The following is a 24,367-nucleotide window of genomic DNA, read 5'->3' as shown; positions in this document are numbered from 1 at the left end:
GAATATATGACTGATCAGTTATGTACATAAAGTGTGGGAAGTGCAAATAACAATATTGTGCAATATTATGCTTTTTGTACAACATGCTGCAGCAGTAGTGTGTGTAACATACTGTACATGGATGATGTGATGTTGATTTATTTTAACTCAGCATGATACAGCACTTTAAACATATTATTTAGCTGCAAGTACACCCACATACAACTACACAATGCTAGTGAGTTATAGAGCAGGGGGTTGTATTAAGATATGTTTAACCAATGAAAAACAAATAGAGCAGTATTTCTCCTCAGACTTGGTGATTGCATCAGAATAGACCATGGCAGTAGGGATTAAATCACAGATTTTTGCACAATTACAAGAAAGATTAAAGTTCATAGAAGAAAATCATACTTTTAATGTAAGGGATAATATTTTCACATCACTAAACTAAAATCAATAATGTTACAATCATTCATTTTGTGGCATTATAACAGGAACATGTGAAATAGCTATCTATTCCTGTATGGGTTTTTTTTTGACAATAAACCTGATAATGATTCTGATGTGTATTTTTAAAGTTCTTGTTGCTCTTTGGCCCATCACCCTAATTTTGTGACCTCCTTAAAGCTGACAAATTGCTCATAGACATCCTACCAAGATGATTCCTGAGTAGCCGCATTTTAAACCAATCTAGTTTAGATCTTTTGGGGATGAACAACAGGTGTCAATGGCGGCTCCCAGCTCCAGAGTACGTGGTTTGATCCTAAGCTTGGGTTATTGTCTGTGCGGAATTTTCCAATGTTCTCCATGTGGGTTTACATTAACATGTATGTACATTTATGTATATTTATATTTAGACAGTTATCTAGAGCAACTTACAGAAGTGCTTTAAAGTCAGTATTAACGAATACACTGAACCAGGGGTTTCACCTGGTTTTCCATTTTACCCCACCACACAAAGACATAGAAAATCATACGTCTTTACGTATGGGCATGTGGTAACTTAGTGGTTAAGGTGTCGGCTACCAATTGGATGGTTGTGAGTTTGAATCTCAGGTCCACCAAGCTGCCACTGTTGGGCCCCTGAGCAAAGCCCTTAATAACCCTCAATTACTCAGTTGTATAAAAATGAGATAATGTAAGTCTGCCAAATGCTGGAAATGTATACTTGTTGAAACATCTCTTAATATAATATACCATAATTTACACTCAGTGTGTTTTAATCTGCAGAGAAAAGCCATTACAATTACTGTTGGTAATTCTGCTGATTAAAAGTGCTACTGAACACCATGGAAGTGAATAAAACCAGTTCCCTTCTTTTTAGTAAATCTAAAGCTCTGTTCTTGAAGGTTTTAGGCGCATGGTTTCTACAGCAAAATACCGGATTACAGTATTTACAGAGACGTGCTGTGATAATAGCCGTGGGAATTCCCCTTAGGAAAATGCTGTGTCATTTCTTGGCCTTCTCATTCCACCCATTATGAGACCCCACCCTCATGACATTGCTCTTGTTGTTGTTGCAGGATCTTGGATCATGCGCATTGACCTAAGAGTGAGATTTGTCATCAGGGTCAAAAGCCCTTAGCCACGCCCACTTGCTCTGATTGGCTGCTCCGTAGTATAAATACTGTATCGTAGGCAGAAATCGTACGCTGAGTTTCAGGAAGCAGTAAATCAGCTGATCTTTGTTTTTTTTGCTGCGCAACACGCTCCGGAGCCCGAATAACAACCCGAAAACAAGTGGAGACTCTAGAAAGAAGACATGTCGGTGACAGTGAAAGCTTATCTCCTCGGAAAAGAGGACTGTCACAAGGAGATCCGTCGCTTCGCCATCGATCACGACGTGTCCACAAGTTTCGAGTACTTGAGTCGCAAACTGGTCGATGTTTTCTCAAACCTCCAAAATGTCGCCTTCCAAACGTACTACAAAGGTAAGTTTTTAAATCTACGGAGACCTCTAATAGGCTTAATAATGACGTGAGAGAGAAGAAACGGGGGTGCCAATACTTTTGCTCGACCCTTTAATTCGAGAGTCGATCTACGGAGACCTCTAATAGACTTAATAATCACGTGAGAGAGAAGAAACGGGGGTGCCAATACTTTTGCTCGACCCTTTAATTCGAGAGTCGATCTACGGAGACCTCTAGTAGACTTAATAATAACGTGAGAGAGAAGAAACAGGGAGTGCCAATACTTTTGCTCGACTCTTTAACTCGAGAATCAACGTGTTTATTAAGCTGTAGCTGATTTGTAATAATTGCAAACGTCAGTCGTTATTATATCCGTGTAAACTAGGACATTAAGTGTATAGATGACCTTTTTGTTTGGTTTATAGAACCTTTTATAATAAACCATTTATATAACTATAGTGTCATGGTCCAGTTTTATAACACAGACTCGAACATGTAAACTATTCCTTTTCAGCTGCTTGGACTTGTTCTCCTGCATAGTTTTCACCATTATACATGTGCTTAAGTCTTTGACTCCACCTTTAGGAATGAAAATAGCAATAATACATAAGTCTAATCTGATCTCCTGGTTTATTAGTGAAGTACTCAGTTTAACATGACGTATATTTCAATGTTAATCATGGATAGAATCTGAGGTAGCTGTTAAGAAAATGGAGTTGGACTTTATATTTTTCTCCGATATGAAATTCTTTGTTTCAGAGTTTGTTTGAAGAGCTCAAACAGAAGGGTAGTTTAACACCGAACCTTCCAGATAAATGTTTTGGTACAGAACACAAAATCGTTGCCATTATAAAGCCGTGCACTGACTGTTCGCCTTCTTTGTTTTGTCGTAGATGAGGATGACGATATGATCGCCTTTTCTTCTGATGATGAGCTTATGATGGGACTGACTATGGTGAAGGACGCTACCTTCCGCATTTTCATCAAGGGTAAGCTACAGATTCAGATATGTCTAGATCAGGAAGCTGTATGGGTTATGTCAAACACATACATTTAGACTGTGGTTTTAAATTATGTTTGACTTCCTCTTAAGAAAATGCTGCATTTTCAATCAGCCTAATTATAGCTAATCTTGTAATTCAACAGTCTTTAACCAAATACTAATATTGTTCTGTTGTATATCTTACATTTTTCAGAAAAAAAGGAGCACAAGCGTGACTTCCCACATCATATGGACCAAGGGTTCCCTGTCCATCCTCCTCCAGGACCACATCACATGGGTCCTCCAGGACACCCTCCTATGGGTCCACCTCCTCATCACCTATCCCTGGTTCACCTTGGTGTGACTTGTGATGGTTGTGAGGGACAAGTGATTGGGACCCGCTTCAAGTGCACTGTGTGCCCCAATTATGACCTGTGCCTCACCTGCCAGGCCAAGGGCCTTCACAAGGAACATGCTCTCCTGCCCATTTTTCACCCCTTGGCTAATATGTATGAGGTGAGCTCCTGCCAGGAAATTGGCCTATTTTTTAGTGTAGATGGTCTTAGTCAGTTATGGTTTCTTTACTCTTAAGTTTTTATTTATTTATTTGTTTATTTTTTAAATTGTTTTTCTTTACTCAGTGGTTACCCCGTGGCAAACTTTTGCGCAAGATGAGGCACTGCATGTGGGCTGGGGCTCAGGCTCAGGCTCATGTGCAGGCTCAGGCTCAAAACCAGGCCCAGCCTGGTTCATCTGGTGGCCAGCCCAGCTCCCAGCAGGCTAACTCTCAGGAAGCCCAAGCTCAAACTGGTAATTTCTTTTTTTACAATCAGATACATGGGAAATATAGAGGAGTGCTGCACAAATTTCTAAGACACATGCAAAGAAAAGCCAAAGATGCCTTCAAAAATTATGAAATTATTTTTATGTAATAACAAATTAAAAAATAAATAAATAAAATAAGTAATAATCTAAGTCAGTATTTGGTTTGACACAACTTGCTTTAAAAAAAATGCCTGGGACTTTTGTATAAGTTTCTAGCTTCTGAACTTTTTTCACATCCCCTCATGCAGTTGTACCTCAAACCTTTTTTTTTTTCTCCATAGAAGCCTCATGTGCCCAGACCAATGTGGAGTACCTGAAAAACATTGGAGAAGGTGTGGCTGCCTTGCTAAGCCCCCTTGGTAGGTGCCATGCATGTGACCATATTATATAACCCAGTGTCAACACAAGATATTCTTACATGTATAGTATCAGAATCAGATTTATTGGCCAATAGTGTTGACACACAAGGAATTTGGTTCCAGCAGCTTGTGACTCTCAAAAGTACAGACATAAATAACACTATACTATACAAACTAAACAAGAAAACAATGCAGATGATGAGAGACAATAAACAGGATGAGTATAAGATATGAATAAAATATGAATATAGAATATGAGCGATCAGTTATGTACATAAAGTGTGGGTGTGCAATATTATGCTCTTGTACAATATACAGCAGCAGTAGTGTGTAATATACAGATGATTTGAATCTGTTGGATATTGTGAGGGGGAGTAGTGTTGCAGGGTTTTTTCCCCTAAAGTCCACTATCATCCCCACAGTTTTGAGGGTGTTTAGCTATAGACTGTTCTGGCTGCACCATAGCACCAGCCACTTCACCTCCTGCTGTTATGCAGACTTATCGCCATCTTGGATGAGACCGATGAGCGTAGTATAATCTGCAGATTTCAGGAGTTTAACAGTTTGGTTACTTGAAGTGCAGTCATTAGTGTAGAGGGAGAATAGCAGTGGGGAGAGGACACATCCCTGTGGAGCACCAGTGCTGATTGACCGAATGCTGGAGGTGACACTTCCCAGTCTCACCTGTTGTTTCCTGCCTGTCCACTGACAGATGGAAGGGGTTATAGTGAACCTTAGGAGTTTGGAGTGGAGAATTTCCTGAATTACAGTATTAAAAGCCGAACTAAAATCAACAAAACAGAATCCGGGCATATGTCCCTGGGCAGTCCAGGTGTTGCAGAATGTAGTGCAGGCCAATGTTGACTGCGCCGTCCACTGATCTGTTTGCACGGTAGGCAAACTGTAGGGGATCCAGCATCTGTTCTGTGACAGTATTGACAGTCCTGTCCTTTACATACTTTAACAAATAGTGAAAATATACATTTGCTGAAATAAATTTACCACACCACAGGCATTGACGTGGACATTGATGTAGAACACGAGGGCAAGAAGGCCAAAGTGACACCAACTCCTCCTGTATCAAGTGGACCCCCTAGTGGCCGGAGTGATGGTAGCTCTGGAGGCATTTCTAAGGGGGCAGCTGGAAGTCCAAGCAGTGTAGGGAGTACAGGTGATGCGGCAAAGGTAACTAAATTAGACATGCCAAAAAAAAAAAAGTAATTATATCAAACATTTTTCAAACCAAAACTGTTCGATTAATGCTTGGATGTCTCTTTAAGATGGTTTTGCTGGACCAAAAGGAAAAAAGTAATGATGAGGAGTGGACCCATCTGAGCTCAAAGGAAGTGGACCCATCTACAGGTGAGCTCCAGTCACTGAGGATGGAGGTGGATGGAGCAAATGATAACCCTAGTCCTCTCAGCCACAGCTCCACTTTAAACCAAGGACCTAGTGGTCTACGTGAGGCTGCCCTCTATCCACATCTGCCTCAAGGTAAATGCAGAATTCTATACTGAACAATTTCAGCAGAGGGAAAACACAGATACTTCCATTAGGATACCTGCTGTAAGTAGTGAGGGTATCGTGTCAGTTTTCATTTTGGTATTACTCGTGTGTGTGTGTGTGTGTGTGTGTGTGTGTGTGTGTGTGTGTGTGTGTGTGTGTGTGTGTGTGTGTGTGTGTGTGTGTGTGTGTGTGTGTGTGTGTGTGTGTGTGTGTGTGTGTGTGTGTGTGTGTGTGTGTGTGTGTGTGTGTGTGTGTGTGTGTGTGTGTGTGTGTGTGTGTGTGTATTTTTAATTCTCTATCACCCAAGCACCACACACCCAATAATGATACTCAACCTGATCTGTTGATGGACCTTTCTTTCTCAGACGCAGACCCTCGGTTGGTGGAATCTCTGTCCCAGATGCTGTCCATGGGCTTTTCAGATGAAGGTGGATGGCTGACCAGGCTGCTCCACACCAAGAATTACGACATTGGAGCTGCTCTGGACACCATCCAGTATGCCAAAGCCCCAGGTCAACGGAAGTGAAGCATCAGCAAGGGCTCCAAAAAATGGGGGTTACATATAATCATTTTGAAAACCCCATGCTAGTCCATTTCTAATCATGCCTACCTTTTCTAAATGTGTAACAATTTCATTTCATAATGCTGACAATATAAATTACTCAGGCATTTTTAATAATATAGATTTCTATTTTACTCAACTTTATTAAGAAGATACATGGAAATTAATCTGGAAATTAACACAAGTCTACTTTCTGAGTTCAGTCATGCTGTCATATATTGGGTCTATCAATTCACATTTAGCACAAAATAATTTGCATTTACTTTCCAAACTGGTAAACTTTAAGAAATGTCTATAAACATATTTCTACTTCTAAATGATATTCATTGTTCTGTGAAGAATAACAGTAGAGTATATTTGTAGTCAGAATGAAAAAAAAATGTTATTGTTATATACACTTTCCTGCCTGGTCTGTCAAATAAATTATTAGCTAAACTCTCAGGATGTGTCTGAATTTGTCTAAAACGTTAACGTATATCCGGTTATTTTATTAAAATATTTTAAGGCTAGTCACAATGTTATTTTTGTCCATTTCTAGGTATGTTTTCTTTAGTTCAATGACAAATAGTAACATTAATATGTGTCATCAAAGTCCTCATCTGTATGAAATAATGTGCTGAAAGAGAAGGCAGGACATGGTCTTTTAATAGGTACTGGCTGAACACACACAGGCTTTTGAGAGCCAACAGGCCTTGATGTGATGGTAGGACTTTTAGAGTTAGGATTTCCCTTCATACAGTGAGTCAGTGTCTCAAAACCAGTCACTTTTTCTACACCAAACACCTTATCCAATAGAGCTCCTTCACCTCCTCCACTGCTCATACAGCCTGTGTTTTTAAGTGGAACTGTGGCTACAGGCATCACTGGGCTCAGAGCCAATGCTGCATGATTTCCATCCAAATACTCAGCATGATCACCAAGGTCTCCCTCATCCTTGTCTTCTTCAACACAGACAGATGGAAGAAATCGGGTCCACTTGGAGTCCATAGTTTCACTTGGCTGTTGATGAGTGAATGATGGAATGGAACAATTTAAGGGAACTGAATGCTGAGGCTTGGTGTTTAACACAGCAGAGGACTGCTTATTTGCACCAGTGAACTGGGAATGTATATCATTATATGCACTAATGTCTTTTGAACCCAGTGATGCAGCTGGAAAAGCACAAAGACTATCAGTTCTCTGGCTTGTACTGGCATGTGGGAATCCTGCTGAAGAGCATGGTACTTGAAGCAATGATTTGAAAGCTCCATCATTACGACGAGTCTGAAATAACACAAGCAATATAGATATTATTTGTCGAAAAAGTTTTATCCTGAAATATCTTTTCAGTAGAACATGTAGAGTACATGATTATAAATGCAGTATTATGTTAGCAGGCACACCAAAGAAAGCACAGATGCAAGAAGTAAGACAGTAATAACAAAAGGTATTGTGTACAATATTTCCTTGATAAAATATTTCTTCAGTAGCATCTGTTTTCCTTCAGAATCCTAACACAGGTTTGATCAGATGAGCTACAACAGTCTAAAAATGTACCTGAGAGGGCAGTTTTGCCGCAGCATACTGAGCAGTGTCCTTGTCGTCGTCTTCATCAACAGTGTACCGTCCACAAGTGGCCCCTGAAATAAAGCTTTTCTTCCTTTTTCTCCTAGGGTGTTAATGACAACAGCATCAACTCTGGTATCAAATTACAAATCAAGTCAGATGTTTAACACCGATATCTCAGAGAGCCATAAATTATGATTTAAAGTGGAAAAAAAAAAAAAGCCATTCTTCTAACCTGAGGTTTTTATGCTGACGGCCCTGAGCTGTGTCTGTGTTAGCTCTCACTTCCTCCTCATGCTCATCCTCCTCACTTCCTGGACCATTCTCTTTCTGCTGCACATATTTACTCCAGCGGCTTACAACCTGTGTCTGTGCCTGCATGAAGATGAAAGTTACAACAGCAGTTGTTATAATAATGAAACTTAATTCCAATCCACAAAAACTAAAAATCTAAAATGTCCGCATATGTTTGATGTGCTTTGGATATTCGGATATTTGGATTGATGTGCTTTGGAAGCTTGCACACATAGACTAAAATAAAGCCATGACAATGAAGGAGGGAAACTTTCCAGACAATAAGTTAAAAATGTCAATCAATCAATCAATAAATAAATATATTATTTCCATGTCAAGATTAAGAAGGTAGGACAAGGTACAACACTGCACAGGTAATTGTAGTCATAAAAAGAACAGTGGTAAATAAGAAACTGAATCAGAATAGAATTTCAGTTGTTTAATTAAATGCTCTTTGTCCTTAAATAGCTGAGAGGTTTAAGTGTATTTTTATCTTGCTGGAAAGATAACCTGCAGCCATACTATACTTTGAGGAACCCTGGCTGTAGCTGTAGCTAATAGTGCATCTTAGGCTCTGTAAGAAATTATGCATTTGCATGTAAGGGGTCTATCATTGTCCTTGCAAAGTCACAGGTCTGTGATTTTCTAACAGGTGGGAAATTATCAAAACATTACCAAAAGGTACTATGCCTATAAATAATAAAAAGTGGAATCTAAAGACAATGTTAATATAAAAATTTGGTTTAATATGGGTGGAAAATTAAGAAATAGAAAGAAAAAACAAAACAAATAACACTCTTGCTTCAAGTAATAGTTAAATTTTGTATTTTACTATACACATTTATAACATGCCTTATTTTTCAAAGAGATTATTAGTAAAATAGATCTGTACATCTGTAAGGGTCCACCTATATTTAAATATCCTTTGGGTAGATCCCTTCCCTGCCATGGTGAAGGCAAAGACCAATGAGGTCTCAAATCAAATCAAAGCCAGCAGAGGAGAAACTGATCCCTAAATGTCAACGTGTGCTTCATCATTAATTGTAACAGTCAGTGAGAAGCATGTGTGGTGTTCCTTGTGTGGAGAAAAAAAAAAAGATTATAGCCTATTACCTACTCTCCTCAACAGTCATCATCATATGACTCAGAGTTTGTGTAACGTCTGTTTGGGTAAAGGAATTAAACATTTATGAGTCTGAAATTCAATGAAAACAATAGATATAGTGTACATGTGTACAAACAACCTGAATTAATAATGGCACAGTTGGAGTGAATATATTTGAATGGGTAATATGCTAATTTTATTGCTCATCTGGTACTAGTGTTTTTGTTTTAGGATGCTGTGAATTATGGGTTTGTGCACATCACTGTAAATGTCCAGCCACAGAACACGACATACCTTTTGCTCGAAAATTTGAGTCTCGTCTTCAGGGCCGACTTGAACTTCACACTCCTCCTTTTTCTCCCTGTGAAAAAGGAGACAGTCATAAAAGATTTATGAAAGATATTTTATACACTGTTGCTGTTTAAAGAAACAGAAGTAGCAATGTCCTTAACAGTGTTAACACCCAACACCATAAAACTCACCACTGAGTGCAGGTTCTTTCATTTTCTCCCTCTAGCAGCTCTCCACGCAATGAATTCAGCTTCTGTACGTGCCTCCTACACTCCGCACCTGTACCTCTGCCGTATTCCTGCAACAAATCAAATACTGAGCCAGAGGAACAACACCTTGCCCTTGACCTTGCCCAATTTAATGAAACAAACTTACTTTTATAAGTGACTGTTTTTCCCCGCACATCTTGCATGTCCATTTTTTGATCTTTTTGACCTGAAGTAAAATATGATTACAGTTTAGCCAGACAACAAGAACTAGGTTCTCAGTCTTGGAGATAAGCAGCTTCTACGGCTACCTACTGGAAGTAATCCACAATATTATGGGCTAAAGAGGATAATATGGTACCATATATAATAACACCCTGATTTCATTTTTGTAAGGTCACATAATTCTCTCCTATGAAGTAACTGTTATTATGGCTCAGGTTTGTAACCAGATTAGATGTACTGTACAAAAGGTCTTAGGCACACTACATTATATACATCCATTTTGCCTTAATATGCTCAGAGATATCAGAAGACCACATTTTAGATCTCCAGGATATACATTTTCACAGGAATTCATTATTACAGCTGAACTAACATTAAGTAATAAAACCCGATCTAAACATAACTGAGGCTGTCAGGTTTGACCTGCCGAGAACCAAATTCTTTAGAAAAACCTAGCAGATTTCCAAGATGATTGAAAAAACAAATCCTTTTTAAAATAGTGATTCTAAAATTTAAATGTAAGGGGCAGATCAAATAATGAAATTATCCAATGAGTTTTTGAGTGACATTTTAATGACCGTCTTTAACTCTTATCCAGAGGAACATTTAGTTCAATTCAATTCCATTCAAATTTATTTGTATAGCGCTTTTTACAGTCGACATCATCTCAAAGCAGCTTTACAGAACATAAACATAGAACAAAAGGTCATTATAAAGAATAATATAAAGAATAATAGAATACAAAATTCAAGATTCATTTTAGACATATTTTAATGTGTTTGTATATTGTGTTTGTGACTCAGGTGACTGTGGTGAGGAGAAAAAAAACTCCCTTGAATGGTAAAGGAAAAAATCTTGAGAGGAACCAAACACAAAAGGGGAACCTCAATCTCATGTGGCTGACACTGGAGGGTGTGATTATAAATATACATAAGTTTAATCACATTTAATCAGAATCAGAATCAGGTTTATTGGCCAAGTGTGTTGACACACACAAGGAATTTGGTTCCAGCTGTTTGTGACTCACAAAAGTACAGACATAAATAACACTATACAAGATAATAGACTATGCAAGAAAATGCAGATGTGATACAATAGATATTATGAGTATTAAATATGAATACAGAATATATGACTGATCAGTTATGTACATAAAGTGTGGGAAGTGAAAATAACAATATTGTGCAATATTATGCTTTTTGTACAATATGCAGCAGTAACCTATATGTGTGTAACCTATATGGATGATGTGATGACTGACAGTTTTGATTAGGGTTCGGAACCTAGAACCGGTTCTTATTCAGACAGGAACCAGAACCGCGCGGAATTTTTAAGTTTCGGTTCCAAACGCGGTTCCGATGCGATGACGGGCAAATCGCTGTGAGCGGTCACTTTAAATAGCCATGTCTTACCTCATGAATATTCATTGTTTTACAGTCACGCAACCAAATTAACGCAGCTTACCACAGAAATCAGTCACTCGCGCTGCTGTGCTGAGGTACGCTTTGTGTTAAACATGTCTAAAAAAAAGTCTAAAGTTTGGATTCATAGCCAAAGCTACAACAATGAAGCAAATCTACCCCACCTCTTAGACAGCTGGAGATACAATAAGCCAGGAAAGGTCTCGTCTTCTCCCAGAGAAAGCAGACATGTTCATTTTTCTTCAGAAAAATTGATAACTGTTTTGCTAAGTCGTAATTCTGGATGTTAAATTTGATGTTGGATTTATTTAAATTGATATGAATTGAAATACTCTGTTTAAAATATTTAAAGAGTGATTAATAAACACAAATGGAATTGTTTAAGTATTGTACATTATTGTTCACATTTCTTTTATTATGGAATCGGAATCAGAACCGGGAATCGTAGTGCTCAGAAATGGTAGAAAGTGCTCAGAAACAGAACTGGAACCGGAATCGGAACATCTCTTTCGATACCCAACCCTAGTTCTGATAATGCAGTACTTGTAGATATGAAGCAGTGAATATAATTATGGTGAGTTGTTGATTAGGGTGATTGTCTGGGGAAAGAAACTGTTCCTGTGTCTGGCAGTTTTAGTAAGCAAAGTTCTGTAGCGCCTGTCAGAAGGGAGGATCTGGAAGAGATTGTGTCCAGGGTGCGAAGGGTCAGTAGTGATTTTTCCTGCCCGGTTTCTGGTTCTTGTGTCGTACAAGTCCTGGGGAGTGGGCAGGGGGAACCAATTATTTTTTCCGCTGTTTTAACTGTGCGTTGCAGTCTGTTCCTGTCCTGTTTTGTTGCTGCACCAAACCAGATGGTGATGGATGTGCACAGGACAGATTCAATGACTGCAATGTAGAACAGCATCAACAGCTCCTGTGGCAGACCATAATTCCTTAATTGGCGTAGAAAGTACATCCTCTGCCGGGGCCTTTTTGATGATGGAGTTTATGTTGCACTCCCATGTCAGGTCTTGGGAAATGGTAGTGCTCAGAAACTTAAAGGCCTCCACAGATGACACAGGGCTGTTGAATATTGTGAGGGGGTGTAGTGTTGAGGGGTCTTTCCTAAAGTCCACTATCATCTCCACAGTTTTGAGGGTGTTTAGCTATAGACTGTTCTGACTGCACCATAGCACCAGCCGCTTCACCTCCTGCCGGTATGCAGACTCATCGCCATCTTGGATGAGACCGATGAGTGTAGTATCATCTGCAAATTTCAGGAGTTTAACAGTTTGGCCACTTGTGCAGTCATTAGTGTAGAGGGAGAATAGAAGTGGGGAGAGGACACATCCCTGTGGAGCGCCAGTGCTGATTGGCCGAATGCTGGAGGTGACACTTCCCAGTCTCACCTGTTGTTTCCTGCCCGTCAGAAAGCTGGTGATCCACTGACAGATGGAAGGGGTTATAGTGAGCCTTAGGAGTTTGGAGTGGAGAATTTCCTGAATTATTGTGTTAACCCTTGTATGTTGTTTGGGTTTGTGGGACTCATATTCATAAACATCAATACTTTTGGAAAACTTTGCTTCCTTGTAAATTTGTTGATTTTTTCCCACTCACAACTTGATATTCTTTTTTTTATTACATTTTATTAAAAAACAACAAAAAGCGAGTAGAACTTTAATTAAAAAATGTGATGTAATAAAGGTAAAGGGCAAATATTAACCATACATGCTGTTTATATTGCTTGTAATTGGGATGAAGTAAACATCTCTAGAGTATTTTAACATAAAATTTTTGATTGTGTTGAATTAAAAACCTAAAAATGCAGCAAGTCCACCAGACCCACAAACACTGGCTGAGTAACAAAAATACGAACAACATACAAGGGTTAAAAGCTGAACTGAAGTCGACAAAGAGAATCCGGGCGCGTGTCCCTGGGCAGTTCAGGTGTTCCAGAATGTAGTGCAGACCAATGTTGACTATATGTATGAGCATATTGCACATGTTCACCGGTTGATTCCATTATCTGTTTGTTAATTGTACATATTGTCCACACATTGTACTGACTATATATATATATATATATATATATATATATATATATATATATATATATATATATATATATATATATATGAGAGTATACTGCACATTTCACCTGTTGATTTCATTATGTTTGTAATTGTACATATTGTACACACATATTGCACTAACTATATGTATGAGCAAATTGCTCATTTTCACGTCAACTCATTATCTATATCATTATCTGTATAATTGTTCTGCAAATTCTGGAGTTTGCTCCTAGGAATTTCACTCACCAAGGCACATGTGCTGTGGTGATGTGACAATAAAAGTGACTTGACTTGACTGCTTCGTCCACTGATCTGTTTGCTCGGTAGAAAAACTGTAGGGATCTGTTTTGTTTCGGGCCAATAACATCACAGCTGCTGTTACACAAGTTGTGAGAGCAGGTTCACTCCACCAGTGTCCAAAGCCAGACTGTGTTGTGCTTTAGACCACTAATTTGATCACCACTGTTTAAAAGTTTAGTTTCTGGTGCCGTGACCAAATATGGCTCTTCTTTCTAAAGCGTGTTTTTAAATAATAAGGGACTTTAAGACGTGTGGTTGTTTCCCTTTAATTTTAACGTTGTGGTCATTTAAAAAGGGCTTCGTCAACATGTCCAGTATTTAAAACCCGTGAGTTTGTAGCTGTTCTGATTTATAAGGCGTTAAAGTCTGAGTTATTTTATTTCTAACAGACTGATACCACACATTAGCCTGTTAGCTTAGCAGGCGACCTAACGTTGTTTACTTGCATTTATAATAATAAAAGGTAAGAGTTTAGAGAGGAATTATAGCGCTTACCTGTTGTACTTGAAATGTTTGGCAGGAAAAACACCTCAGTACGTGAAACTCTTGCACCATCTTGGTATTAAAAGCTAGCACTTTTGTAGCATCAACTTTTCCGACGTTTGGAAATCGCGCGAGACGAAATGCGTCGTTACGTCATCGGCAAAACGCGCTGCGACGACCATTTTTATCTACTAACGTGATTATTTACCAGAATAAACTTTTTTATTATTATTTTTTTAAGTTCTCCTATTGTGTACATTTATTGCATCTGGATCTAGATATTTTGAACTATGTCACTATCACATTTTTTATAACTCTAAAATGGAATTAAATAGATCACCAGATCAACTAATATTTCACATTAATTATTATTATTATTATTATTATTATTATTATTATTATGGGAATGTGGCTGGAATATTTGAAATGTACATTTTTGTTCATATCTGTGCTGTCTCATTTAATTCTAATAAATGACAGTAAATTACTGTAAAATAAAAATTAAAAATCAGAAATTAAGGATATAAAGTACTACAAATATGTATAACATTTTTACACACACGTATATTCACACACACACACACACACACACACACACACACACAAATTTGAGACATGAGACAAGTTTTATTAACTTCATATTTACTTGTATGGCAGCGTTACAAAAATCAGGTATAAATCATAATCCATTGGTAAACCAAGTATTTAAAAAGACATTACATGCATGACATCATGACAGATGTTAATTTATATAAAAACACAGCAAGAAGCAAACCCCTGTAACTCCCTTTGATTCATCTGAATTTAAACTCAGTGATTAACATTATTGGAGAAGAAAGCTGAAGTTTAACTTTACTGTTACACGGAGACCAGAACAGTCTTTCATATGGATAAAATCTCCCTGAGTTACATTTTGGTCTCATTCTATCTGAATAAACTCTGTGGAATGCATCATGTATACCATCAGGTCCCACAGCAATACGATTTTGTTTATTATGAGAGTTATGAGGTGCTGCAACAATAACCGTTATAAGAATCCCTAAAACTGATTTCAGATAAACATAAAAAGGAAATCCTCCACCACCATAAAGACTGATCTGAAAAAGAAGCTTCTCCGACATAAACCGCAAGTTGACATGGATAAATTAAACAATACCATTGAAATGTCTGGGTTAAAACACTGCGAAGGCGTGTAATTATCTGACAAACCATCAGTTGGTTGAAGAGAAGCTGATCAAGGAGGCGAATGCAAAAGGACAGAGCTTGTAGCCTGCACCACTGTAGAACTTGTTCTGAAATTCGACCCTGGGAGAAAAAGAAATTGCTTATTTTAGACTTATTAGCGGGATTATTAAAACATACATTTAATGTTAGTTTCTGCAATAAACCACTGTAGGAGTGTATGTGCGTGTCGTTCTCACCAGTGAAGACGCAGTGCATGCAGAAAAGCCGAAAGACCTTCCATGATGAGAAGAATAGCTACCGTCAGGATGGCGAAAAAAGCAAAGACGAATATCATGATAACACTTCCCACATAGCTAGTGGTTGAGAAGGATTTGCTCATCACCATCACCCAAAGCACTTCTGACAGCTCTGCAAAATAAAAAGACACACAATTAATATGCACAAGTAAAGAAAAATGCGGTCATTTTGTTTATATGATTACTTGTGCAGGACAAGTTTGAGTAGAGCCTTCATATACTCTGCATAAGCATTTGCCACCCCCCCAAACACAGAACATGGTTTGTGAGATCTTGGATGGAAGGCTATCAATAAATCCTGCTGAAATATTAGGCCATTCTCACAGATCAGTCTGGTCAGAAAGTTCAGATGGTCCTTGCTCGGTATCACTCCTCTGTTTTATTTAATTAAAACTCTCCTGGATATGTAATGTAGCACTCAGGTTTACTATCATACAAACCCTTTATTTCATGTAAGCCCTATATTTAAGTGCATGACCCTAAATGCTAAATATAACAGTAGGAGATACAAAATACTTACGGGCATGAGCAAGACTGAGGGCCCACAGACGCAAGTAAGAGGCAGTGTTGGAGATGCAGCCCAGACAGTACTCTATGGTATGGATGGCCTGGTGCATGAACACATTGGCTGCATCAAACTCCTGTTCAAAACAGTTAGAAACGATTATATGAGTGAAAACGATAGATAATACGACATCTGACATTTAAACGATAACAAGTCTAATGACAACTTGTCTGTTGCTATCATTCTTTAAGTTATGGTTCTAACACATTAGTGAGTGGCCAGAGACTTCTATGGACATATAGTAAATTTTAAAGCTGCAACCATGACCAAATTAAGTGCCTTAGGACTTTGTAAAAGACGACATCTAATACCGTTTTAAACATTAAAACCATTTGTATAATTAACTGGCATGCTGAACATTAGCATGCTAGTCTTTACTGAACCATTCTAATTTTTGGTTTTATGTTAATACCCAATAAATTCATACAGCTCAATAAAAATCATACAATTCAGATGAGACCAAGCATTAATACTGCTTTCTCCATGTCGGCTGTGCGCTATCTAAGTAGTTAACTAATCTCCGTGTTAGCTTAAACAGATAAATAAAAATGATTGTACGATACACAAAATTCAAAGACACGCTTTAACCGAAGATGTGCTTTCTTTAAAGTCAAATTTCTATAGCTCACCTCTTCCTCTTTTTCTGGTTTGGTCTCAAGCTCATCTTGCTGAGCATTTATAGGGCCATTTTCTGCTAGTAGAGGACGCCTCTCACCCTGAGGAACAACACACTACGTTAAAATGCAAGCAGTCATATAACTACACTTCTTTATCAGAAACACCGTTATGTAATCAATCAATTACAGCAGCGCAGTGAAAAAAAAATCATTAAGTATGAAAATATTTGCCACGAACTATACACAGACCCTTGACCCAGCCTGGCGTTTCTTCCTCTTGAAGGTCATGTACTCATGTATGGGCTTTCCCAGCAGCAGCACAGGAACTGAACACACTGCCAAAACCACCAGTATCTTCTGCACCGTCATCTACAGACAGAACAGACACAGTGCAAGGCTGTTCATATCCAACACACATTTTAAATAGTATAATTATACTATTATACTCTAATTATTACCATAACATCAATTTTACCATAATTATAACTAATCTTAAATATAAGATTGTCCAAAAACTAATTCTTAAAGGATTAGCCAGATTATGACTTATACAACAGATGGCCACAAATTTGCTTGACATCAGTAGTTGGGTCTAATACTAGTTTAATTTTTAGTTACTCAAAAGAAAATGAGTACAACAAGATTCTCCATGCAGGATTTCATATTCAACATATATGTAAATAAATAGTATTTTTGTGATACTGCTTTTTTCAGCAAGAATGAATACGTCTCATTTTGTCTGTTGTGGGCTTTATTTAAAAAGGCAGCGTTATTATAAGTGATATCTTTCACAAACCTGGTAACTGTAAAGTTCCTGATTGGCTTTATTCTCTGTAAACAGGAACATATCTATGAAGTGGATGAGAATACTGGGTGCTGTGCTTGAGTTCTTAGGACCATAAACAACCCATTTAAAAATCACCATGAAGATCAGGTAACCAAACAAACACAGCATGAAAAACAACTCGGGAATCAGCACCAGAAACACACTGCTTATCTCCCTGAAGTGCCTACAAGGGGAAAGAGAAACAGACAGACACATGTATAGTAGTCATCGAAAGTCACAGCGCAGGTAAGAATGGAGAAAAAACAAGTACAGCTACTCACAGATAGTTGAAGAAAGACAGACAGACCCCAAACGTCATATGGATGATTCCAATAATCACAGACATCTTCATCTTATAGGAGTTAAGGAACGTCAGATGGTTACTAGCCATTCCCCAAATCTGAAGATAACAGAGATTACTTAATTTCCGACTCTAACAAATACTGTTAAAACAGTGAGACACTAAATACAATTATAATCAGAAGCTGGTTTACCGGATCAATGCCAAATGGATAAGGCCCAGTAAATACTCCAGTAACGTTTGGATCCAGTGTGAGATAGGGGTTTGTCCTGAAAGTCTCATCACTGACAGATAAAGATAACATGTTTTCTCATACATTTAAAAAAAAACCCCGTAAAGAACAGTATCAAATAAAAACGAGCATTTTTATTCATGTTTGTGACTCGTACGTCCAGTTGTAGAATTCTGCATGGGGCCTAACATGCCATGAAGAATGGAAGGCAACGAGGCCTCTGCTGAAGCACTCATTGTATATGGCACCGGTGTAGATGGAGAAAAGTCCCATCAACAGGATCAGATAGCGTCCTCCAAACATCATACTCCAGATCTGAACACAAAAATTTAAACCACAACCAATTACATGTAAAGCTAAAGGAATCTCAAGTAAGGACTTTTGCTAGTGCTAGAATTTAATTATAATCTTCACAAAGAGAGGAGCACAAAGCTCCAAGTCAGTAGTTCCACATTCAAAGGGTATGTAATAAATAAATAAATAAATAAATAAATAAATAAACAACATGTAAACATGGCATGCTGGTGAAAAATGATTTTATGACCTGTTGAATGGGGGGGGGGAAGATAAATAATAATAATAATAATAATAATAATCTTCCCCAGGCAATATTCCTGCATTGTAATATGATTAAAAATATTATCTTTGGTTCATTCCCACTCCATAATGTGATGACCCACTTAAAATACAGTCAAGATGCATAAGCAGCTCTTTACTGCTTTATTTTCTGCTGTCAATTCTATAATGAAGGCAAAGAACCTGGCGTCTTTGTTTAATCTTTATTGCTGATAATAAATCTAATCTAGGTAGCAAGCTAGGTTAATACTAGCTAGAATCAGTAACGGAGGTGTTATGGTTAATGTTTACTGATTGTGTAAGGCCTTCATTTTCAGATCAGCATAATCGGTTTCCTTTTCATTTTTTTGGATGAAAAACATATTATAAAAAAAAAAGATCTATCTATCTCACCTGAAGACCTTTTTTCTAACGCAATGGTTGTAGTTTTAAATTTCAGATAATATATTTAACTGACATTAAGAACTTTCCTTTTTTTTTTTATTGTAAACACAGCCATAACAAGCTGTAGGAATGTTTTATTTCCAGTGACAGGACAGTGTAGGAATGTTTTTTCAGTGACATCCTGATAATATTACGGAAGACTGTTACCTACTATGAGGAAAAAACACTGAACATTCAGTTGGCAGACATAAGGATGAAAAACCCTGTGCCAAGCATTTCACCTCATTTGAGCTGTTCCTAAATTTGGGGTCCTTTTCCTCACACACCATCCAGAGAGCAGCGAGGGTCATGAGAAGGCCGTGCCCCACATCCCCAAACATCACCGCAAACAGGAATGGAAATGTAATGATGGTGTAGAGTGCTACAGAGATACAACGAAAGTGAGACAGGCTGACTGTGTAGCTCGGTTACATACAGTATACCCTTTGGGTGCATGTATGCATGTTGGGGGGTGTTACCTGGGTTGACCTCTCTATAGCTGGCTACTCCGTAAGCATCTACAATATTCTGGAAGCCTGCAGTGAAAGCGTTAGTGGGGAAGAGGGTAGGAGGAGAGGTGCTAGCAGGCAAACGATTGTAAAATGAATCAACATTGCTACCGCTGATTCTCTGAGAAAAAGAAAAAGAGAGAGAGAGAGAGAGAGAGAGAAAGTGGGGAAAAAAAAACTCAGTTGTCACATGTCAATATGTCATGTACTGTTATATTTATAAATGAGAGCATGTGAAAATTCCTGTAGTGGATGCTCGCACTCTCGCGCACTCTCGCGCACTGAAATTAATATCAGTCCATGTTCTGAAGAAGAACATGTTTTTGGCTGTGTGAAGATGGAGGAAAGCAGAATGTCCTCCTTTTTTTAACCAGTGTATTTCTGCTGATCAATTATTTTTCTTATGGTAACTCAACTGTTTCTTAGACCAGGTGAGGCCATGGGGAAAGTATTCTCATTTTTTTTTTCGAAAGAAAGATTCTATTTGACTCGTCCCCTGCCTACCTCCTGCCTCCTTATTCCCAACCAACCCAAGAAAGTGTCACAGTTTTGCTTTCAATTTTAGCATGAGCCTGAAAATTCATCTCCTCTTCTATCTGAATCTTAAAGAGGAATACAAACACATGCATTTCTACACAACACACACGTTGTGTAACCTCATGAACTTTAAATGAACTTTAACCAATCACCATTTTAAACAGAATTTAACTTGCACAATAGTTCAAGTTTCCCCTGGTTAAACATTTTATACACTTTTATACTATTCTCTGTCATTACTTTAATTGAACCGAATTTCAGACAAAGCTTTAATTAACTGTAATTATAATAACCCTGGTTCCGTTCTAGAGCACTAGTAGTAATGACAATGGAATTTTAGGCTCAGGTGTTACTTTTTAAGCCAGAAATAGTTGCACGAGTGTTAAATTCTCACCCCCCCTTCACGTAGGGCACTTTGTAGAGCAGGAAGCTGGCTAACTGGGCACCATGCCTCAGCAATCAGGCACTTCTCAGTGACTGAGGGGCTGCAGAGATTCAGCACCATCTGAATGGCTTTACACTTCTGCACCCGCACACGCCACTGCGGCAAAACAGCCACAGCACGCATTAGCAACTGCTGCAGGTACTGTTCTGTCTCGTTCATCACCTGTAGGGAGAGAAGAAGAGAGAGAGAGAGAGAGAGAGAGAGAGAGAGAGAGAGAGAGAGAGAGAGAGAAAGAGAGGGATGGTTGGATAAGTTGAGAGAGGAGGGATAAGTTGTAGAGCATGCAAGAAATGCAAGATGCTTCAAAAATGAGGAAGCACAAAAATTAATTTAATATATGAGGACTTTGTGATTCAAATGGTTTAGTGACAGCTTAGAGGAGGAGAATTAGCTTCACTCACTGATTTGATGTCTTCGATTCTGGTCTTGAGTCCGTTCAGTACCTGCTCTCTCTCTGCCTGGCTCTCTGAATATGGGAACGTCTGTGTGTGGAAGCTGGGTGTGTTGCAGGCAAGATAATTAATTGTATACTAAGTTAATAGGCTTGCTAATGATGTTTAAAATACACATTTAAATGCAAATCACAGCCATATTTATTAAAAAAAATAATAATAATAATCAAACAATACATTTAAGCCTTTTAAAAAGTACTAAACTGTTGTAAGCTTCTTGTTTTTCTATGCAATGAACAAACACCACTAAAACCTACCAATCACAGATCTTCTTCACCTTCTGTCCAATCTGATCCCCCCAAAAGGAGATGAGGAAGATAGTCCATTGAACCATTTCACCCTGAAACACAACCACACCAGTCACAATGAAATCCGAAACAATCACCACACAATAAGACCATTACATGATACGCCGTCACTTAAAAAAACATTGATCATAATTCACAAGCTTAGCAGTTTCATTAAGGATCACTATGTGAAATGACAATATCCCTGATGAATATCTCACACTTTCTGGATGCTCCAGCTTTTCGTCCATTTCTCGAAAGTCCACAATGATGTAACCACGGCAGGCACGCCAGAGCAGCCTCTCGAAGGCTGGTACCTTCCATGGGTGCACAACGCCAGCCACAAAGCTGAGCCTCACGTCCTGCCTGTTATCTGCTAAACCCACTTGGTCAAACGAGGGAGGTGCCGCTGTCTGAGAAATGTCATTCATAATAATATGTAAAAATCATATATACACCTTAAAAACATGACATGCATTTTTTTTTTTTTAATTAGGTTTCAAAAGCTTGACTGCTGTTCAGGTCTTTAGGTCTCCCATTTTGGAAAGAGTTTAAAAGAAAAAAAAAGAAAAAATGTATATATGTATGCATGTATGCATGCATGCATGCATGCATGTATGTATGTATGTATGTATGTATGTATGTATGTATGTATGTATGTATGTATGTATGTATGTATGTATGTATGTATGTATGTATATATATATATATATATATATATATATATATATATATATATATACATACATACATACATACATACATATACACACACACACACACACACATATATGTATATATATGTATATATATATATATATATATACACACACACACACGCGCACACACACACACACACACATTTATCAAATATTTGTACAAAAATGAGAAAATGATGAATTTGTACCAACAGGATATCTACATTTCCAAAAAAATAAAATGTATTTATTTGGTTCTTTGATCTTGGAAAACGTTAAGATTATGTACACAAATCATTTTCTGTGATCTAAACCCTTCAAATGCAAGAAATGGGATGTGGAATGTATCCTGGACCTGAGAGGCTGTGAGGAAGTGCATCTGAGTTAACACTCCTCTGTACTGACACAGCTGAGTCAGCTGAGCCCGGATACTGTCTCTGTTTCTGGAAACCTGAAACGGTGTAGAACAAACAGATATACGAAATGAAATTAGCTTCCTGTGTGGACTTACTGGTTTCAATCCTTCACTCACTCACACACAAACACACACCTCTCTGAGCTCCCGAGATAAACGCTCACTCTCCTCTTCGATAATGAGAAGTTCTCTGGGCTGCGGTGCCGGGGGGCTGAGCAGGGCTTCCTGAAGCGGTGAGCGCAGTGATGGAGAGATGGAGCGTGTGATCTCCTGCTCCAGAAACGCTGTGTACGTAATCCACAGAATCAAGAAAAACACAAATAAGTTTGAATTTGTAGTATACTGTTTGTAGAAAGAAAAAACAACCATCACTGCATTTATAGAATCTGAGCAAAGAATCGGAGTGTAAAAAAAAAAAAAGAGAGAGAGCATACAGATATAAAGTGACAAAGGAATCTTCCCAAACTACTCACCGAAAGTCTTCTCAAGCTCCTCGCATCTTCTCACATCGTTGACAAATTTCCTCTGAAACGCGTTCACATTCGGATTCAGCTGAGACAAAACAGGAGAAAGAGTGAATACAGTGTTGTGGTGAGCATTAGAATGACAAAGCCATGTCTTTGTTTTAGCTATACACATTCGGGTTTGAGTTTAAAAGATGAAGACGAGACAACAGATCAGAATTACAGCTTTCATTTCAAGATATTTTATCTAGATGTGTTAAATAAGTATAAACACAGCACCTTGTATTGAACCCACCCATTTTTGTGTGATATTGGAACACATAATTGATTCACAGATGGACATGTGATTGGGTTTTAAACTGTTCTTCAGATCACAGACTGCTGACCAGACAAATTACTGGTACAGAACAAAATGAATGGTTGCATCAGCTAGGACAATTTACCCTAAAGCAGCAAACGTCCCCACACTATCACACTATCACCACCATGTATGATGTTGGCCGACTGTGTATTTAAGGGGTCAATTACTTTTTAACACTGAACCAGTTGGTGTTGGATACTTTTTTCTTTCTGTAAAAGAAACAAAGATATAAAACTGCGTTTTGTGTTATTTAGATAAACTTGTCTTATTTTAAATGTTACTTGATGATCTGAGACATTTGTGACAAATATGTAGAAATAGTAAAAAAATCAGAGATGGAGGTTAACTGACGGAATCATCCAGCAATCAAGTTGTGTGATTCCTTTCTATATGCTTACCTGACCTGTATGAGCATTTGTGTGTGTGTGTGACCTCAAATGTGGCTTCGCTCAAATGAAACTGAAGGACAAAAATGTAATACCAACACTGTTTTTACCACAGAAACTACTGACCGATGAATCATGAGAGAATGTTAAAGGCTCTTTAACCAACACAAATACTTGAGAATGTTCCCTGCTGCTGCTGTTTTAAAGGCCAAGTATCTAATCGCTGAAACGATTTTATACAAATTAATATGAGAGACCATACAAAGGGATGAATTTATGGATGTGTGTGAGAGGGACAGAGAGAGAAAGCACATGTTAAAATTCCTGGCAGCCTCTTACATCTCTAAACTCGACAATACCCAGCTCTCCCAGCTCACTGACACAGTTGTAGGCTGCACCGGATTGCAGGAAGAGTTGCACCAGGCACACCTCCTCACTGCGGAACATGGAGCCCATGACCTGCGAAAGAGAGAGAGAGAGATGGGGGATATAGAGAGATAGAAGAGAAGAAACGGGGAAAAGAGAGGAAGAGAGAGAGAAAGACAGACAGAGAAGGCAAAAGAGAGAGAGAGAGAGAGAGAGAGACGGAGAGGGTGTGAAAAAACTCAGTTGTCACATGTCGGGTTATCATGTTCTGTTATGTCTATAAATGAGAGCATGTGGAAATTCCTGTAGTGGATGCGCGCGCGCACACACACACACACACACACACACACACACACACACACACACATTCCTCTTT

The 24,367-nt window shown here is 38.3% G+C and overlaps 3 protein-coding genes across 3 annotated transcripts in view; 1 reads left to right on the top strand and 2 right to left on the bottom strand.

The window, feature by feature from the left end:
• The first annotated feature begins 1,626 nt into the window (after window positions 1-1,626).
• sqstm1 (sequestosome 1) lies at window positions 1,627-6,567 on the top strand. Its single transcript, XM_060884500.1, has 8 exons — window positions 1,627-1,913; window positions 2,786-2,881; window positions 3,089-3,390; window positions 3,516-3,684; window positions 3,981-4,058; window positions 5,071-5,243; window positions 5,339-5,552; window positions 5,930-6,567. The coding sequence occupies exons 1-8, from the start codon at window positions 1,745-1,747 to the stop codon at window positions 6,088-6,090; spliced, it is 1,362 nt and encodes a 453-aa protein (XP_060740483.1). The 5' UTR covers window positions 1,627-1,744; the 3' UTR covers window positions 6,091-6,567.
• On the bottom strand, window positions 6,555-14,184 carry mrnip (MRN complex interacting protein). Its single transcript, XM_060884505.1, has 7 exons — window positions 14,063-14,184; window positions 9,737-9,796; window positions 9,553-9,659; window positions 9,365-9,431; window positions 7,907-8,046; window positions 7,663-7,774; window positions 6,555-7,389 (listed from the first exon to the last, which is right to left on the bottom strand). The coding sequence occupies exons 1-7, from the start codon at window positions 14,120-14,122 to the stop codon at window positions 6,700-6,702; spliced, it is 1,236 nt and encodes a 411-aa protein (XP_060740488.1). The 5' UTR covers window positions 14,123-14,184; the 3' UTR covers window positions 6,555-6,699.
• Window positions 14,185-14,657: 473 nt separating this feature from the next.
• Window positions 14,658-24,367, bottom strand: part of tcirg1b (T cell immune regulator 1, ATPase H+ transporting V0 subunit a3b) — a 14,254-nt gene continuing 4,544 nt past the window's right edge. The window contains exons 2-20 of the mRNA XM_060884479.1: window positions 23,965-24,084; window positions 22,888-22,966; window positions 22,550-22,698; window positions 22,355-22,450; window positions 21,523-21,714; window positions 21,272-21,354; window positions 20,964-21,057; window positions 20,512-20,724; window positions 19,551-19,701; window positions 19,314-19,453; window positions 18,230-18,387; window positions 18,034-18,124; window positions 17,821-17,939; window positions 17,510-17,723; window positions 16,963-17,082; window positions 16,726-16,812; window positions 16,052-16,172; window positions 15,472-15,643; window positions 14,658-15,355 (exon numbers count right to left, since the gene is read on the bottom strand). Of these exons, the coding sequence (XP_060740462.1) occupies window positions 15,262-15,355; window positions 15,472-15,643; window positions 16,052-16,172; window positions 16,726-16,812; window positions 16,963-17,082; window positions 17,510-17,723; window positions 17,821-17,939; window positions 18,034-18,124; window positions 18,230-18,387; window positions 19,314-19,453; window positions 19,551-19,701; window positions 20,512-20,724; window positions 20,964-21,057; window positions 21,272-21,354; window positions 21,523-21,714; window positions 22,355-22,450; window positions 22,550-22,698; window positions 22,888-22,966; window positions 23,965-24,081 (2,490 nt within the window). The 5' untranslated portion in view covers window positions 24,082-24,084 and the 3' untranslated portion in view covers window positions 14,658-15,261. The remainder of the gene's footprint in view (window positions 15,356-15,471; window positions 15,644-16,051; window positions 16,173-16,725; window positions 16,813-16,962; window positions 17,083-17,509; window positions 17,724-17,820; window positions 17,940-18,033; window positions 18,125-18,229; window positions 18,388-19,313; window positions 19,454-19,550; window positions 19,702-20,511; window positions 20,725-20,963; window positions 21,058-21,271; window positions 21,355-21,522; window positions 21,715-22,354; window positions 22,451-22,549; window positions 22,699-22,887; window positions 22,967-23,964; window positions 24,085-24,367) is intronic.

The sequence above is a fragment of the Tachysurus vachellii genome, chromosome 13 (genome assembly GCF_030014155.1).
Source record: "Tachysurus vachellii isolate PV-2020 chromosome 13, HZAU_Pvac_v1, whole genome shotgun sequence".
Taxonomy (NCBI): Eukaryota; Metazoa; Chordata; class Actinopteri; order Siluriformes; family Bagridae; genus Tachysurus; species Tachysurus vachellii.
The sequence above is the reverse complement of the archived record's forward strand: the minus strand, read 5'-3'. Positions and strand labels throughout refer to the sequence as shown.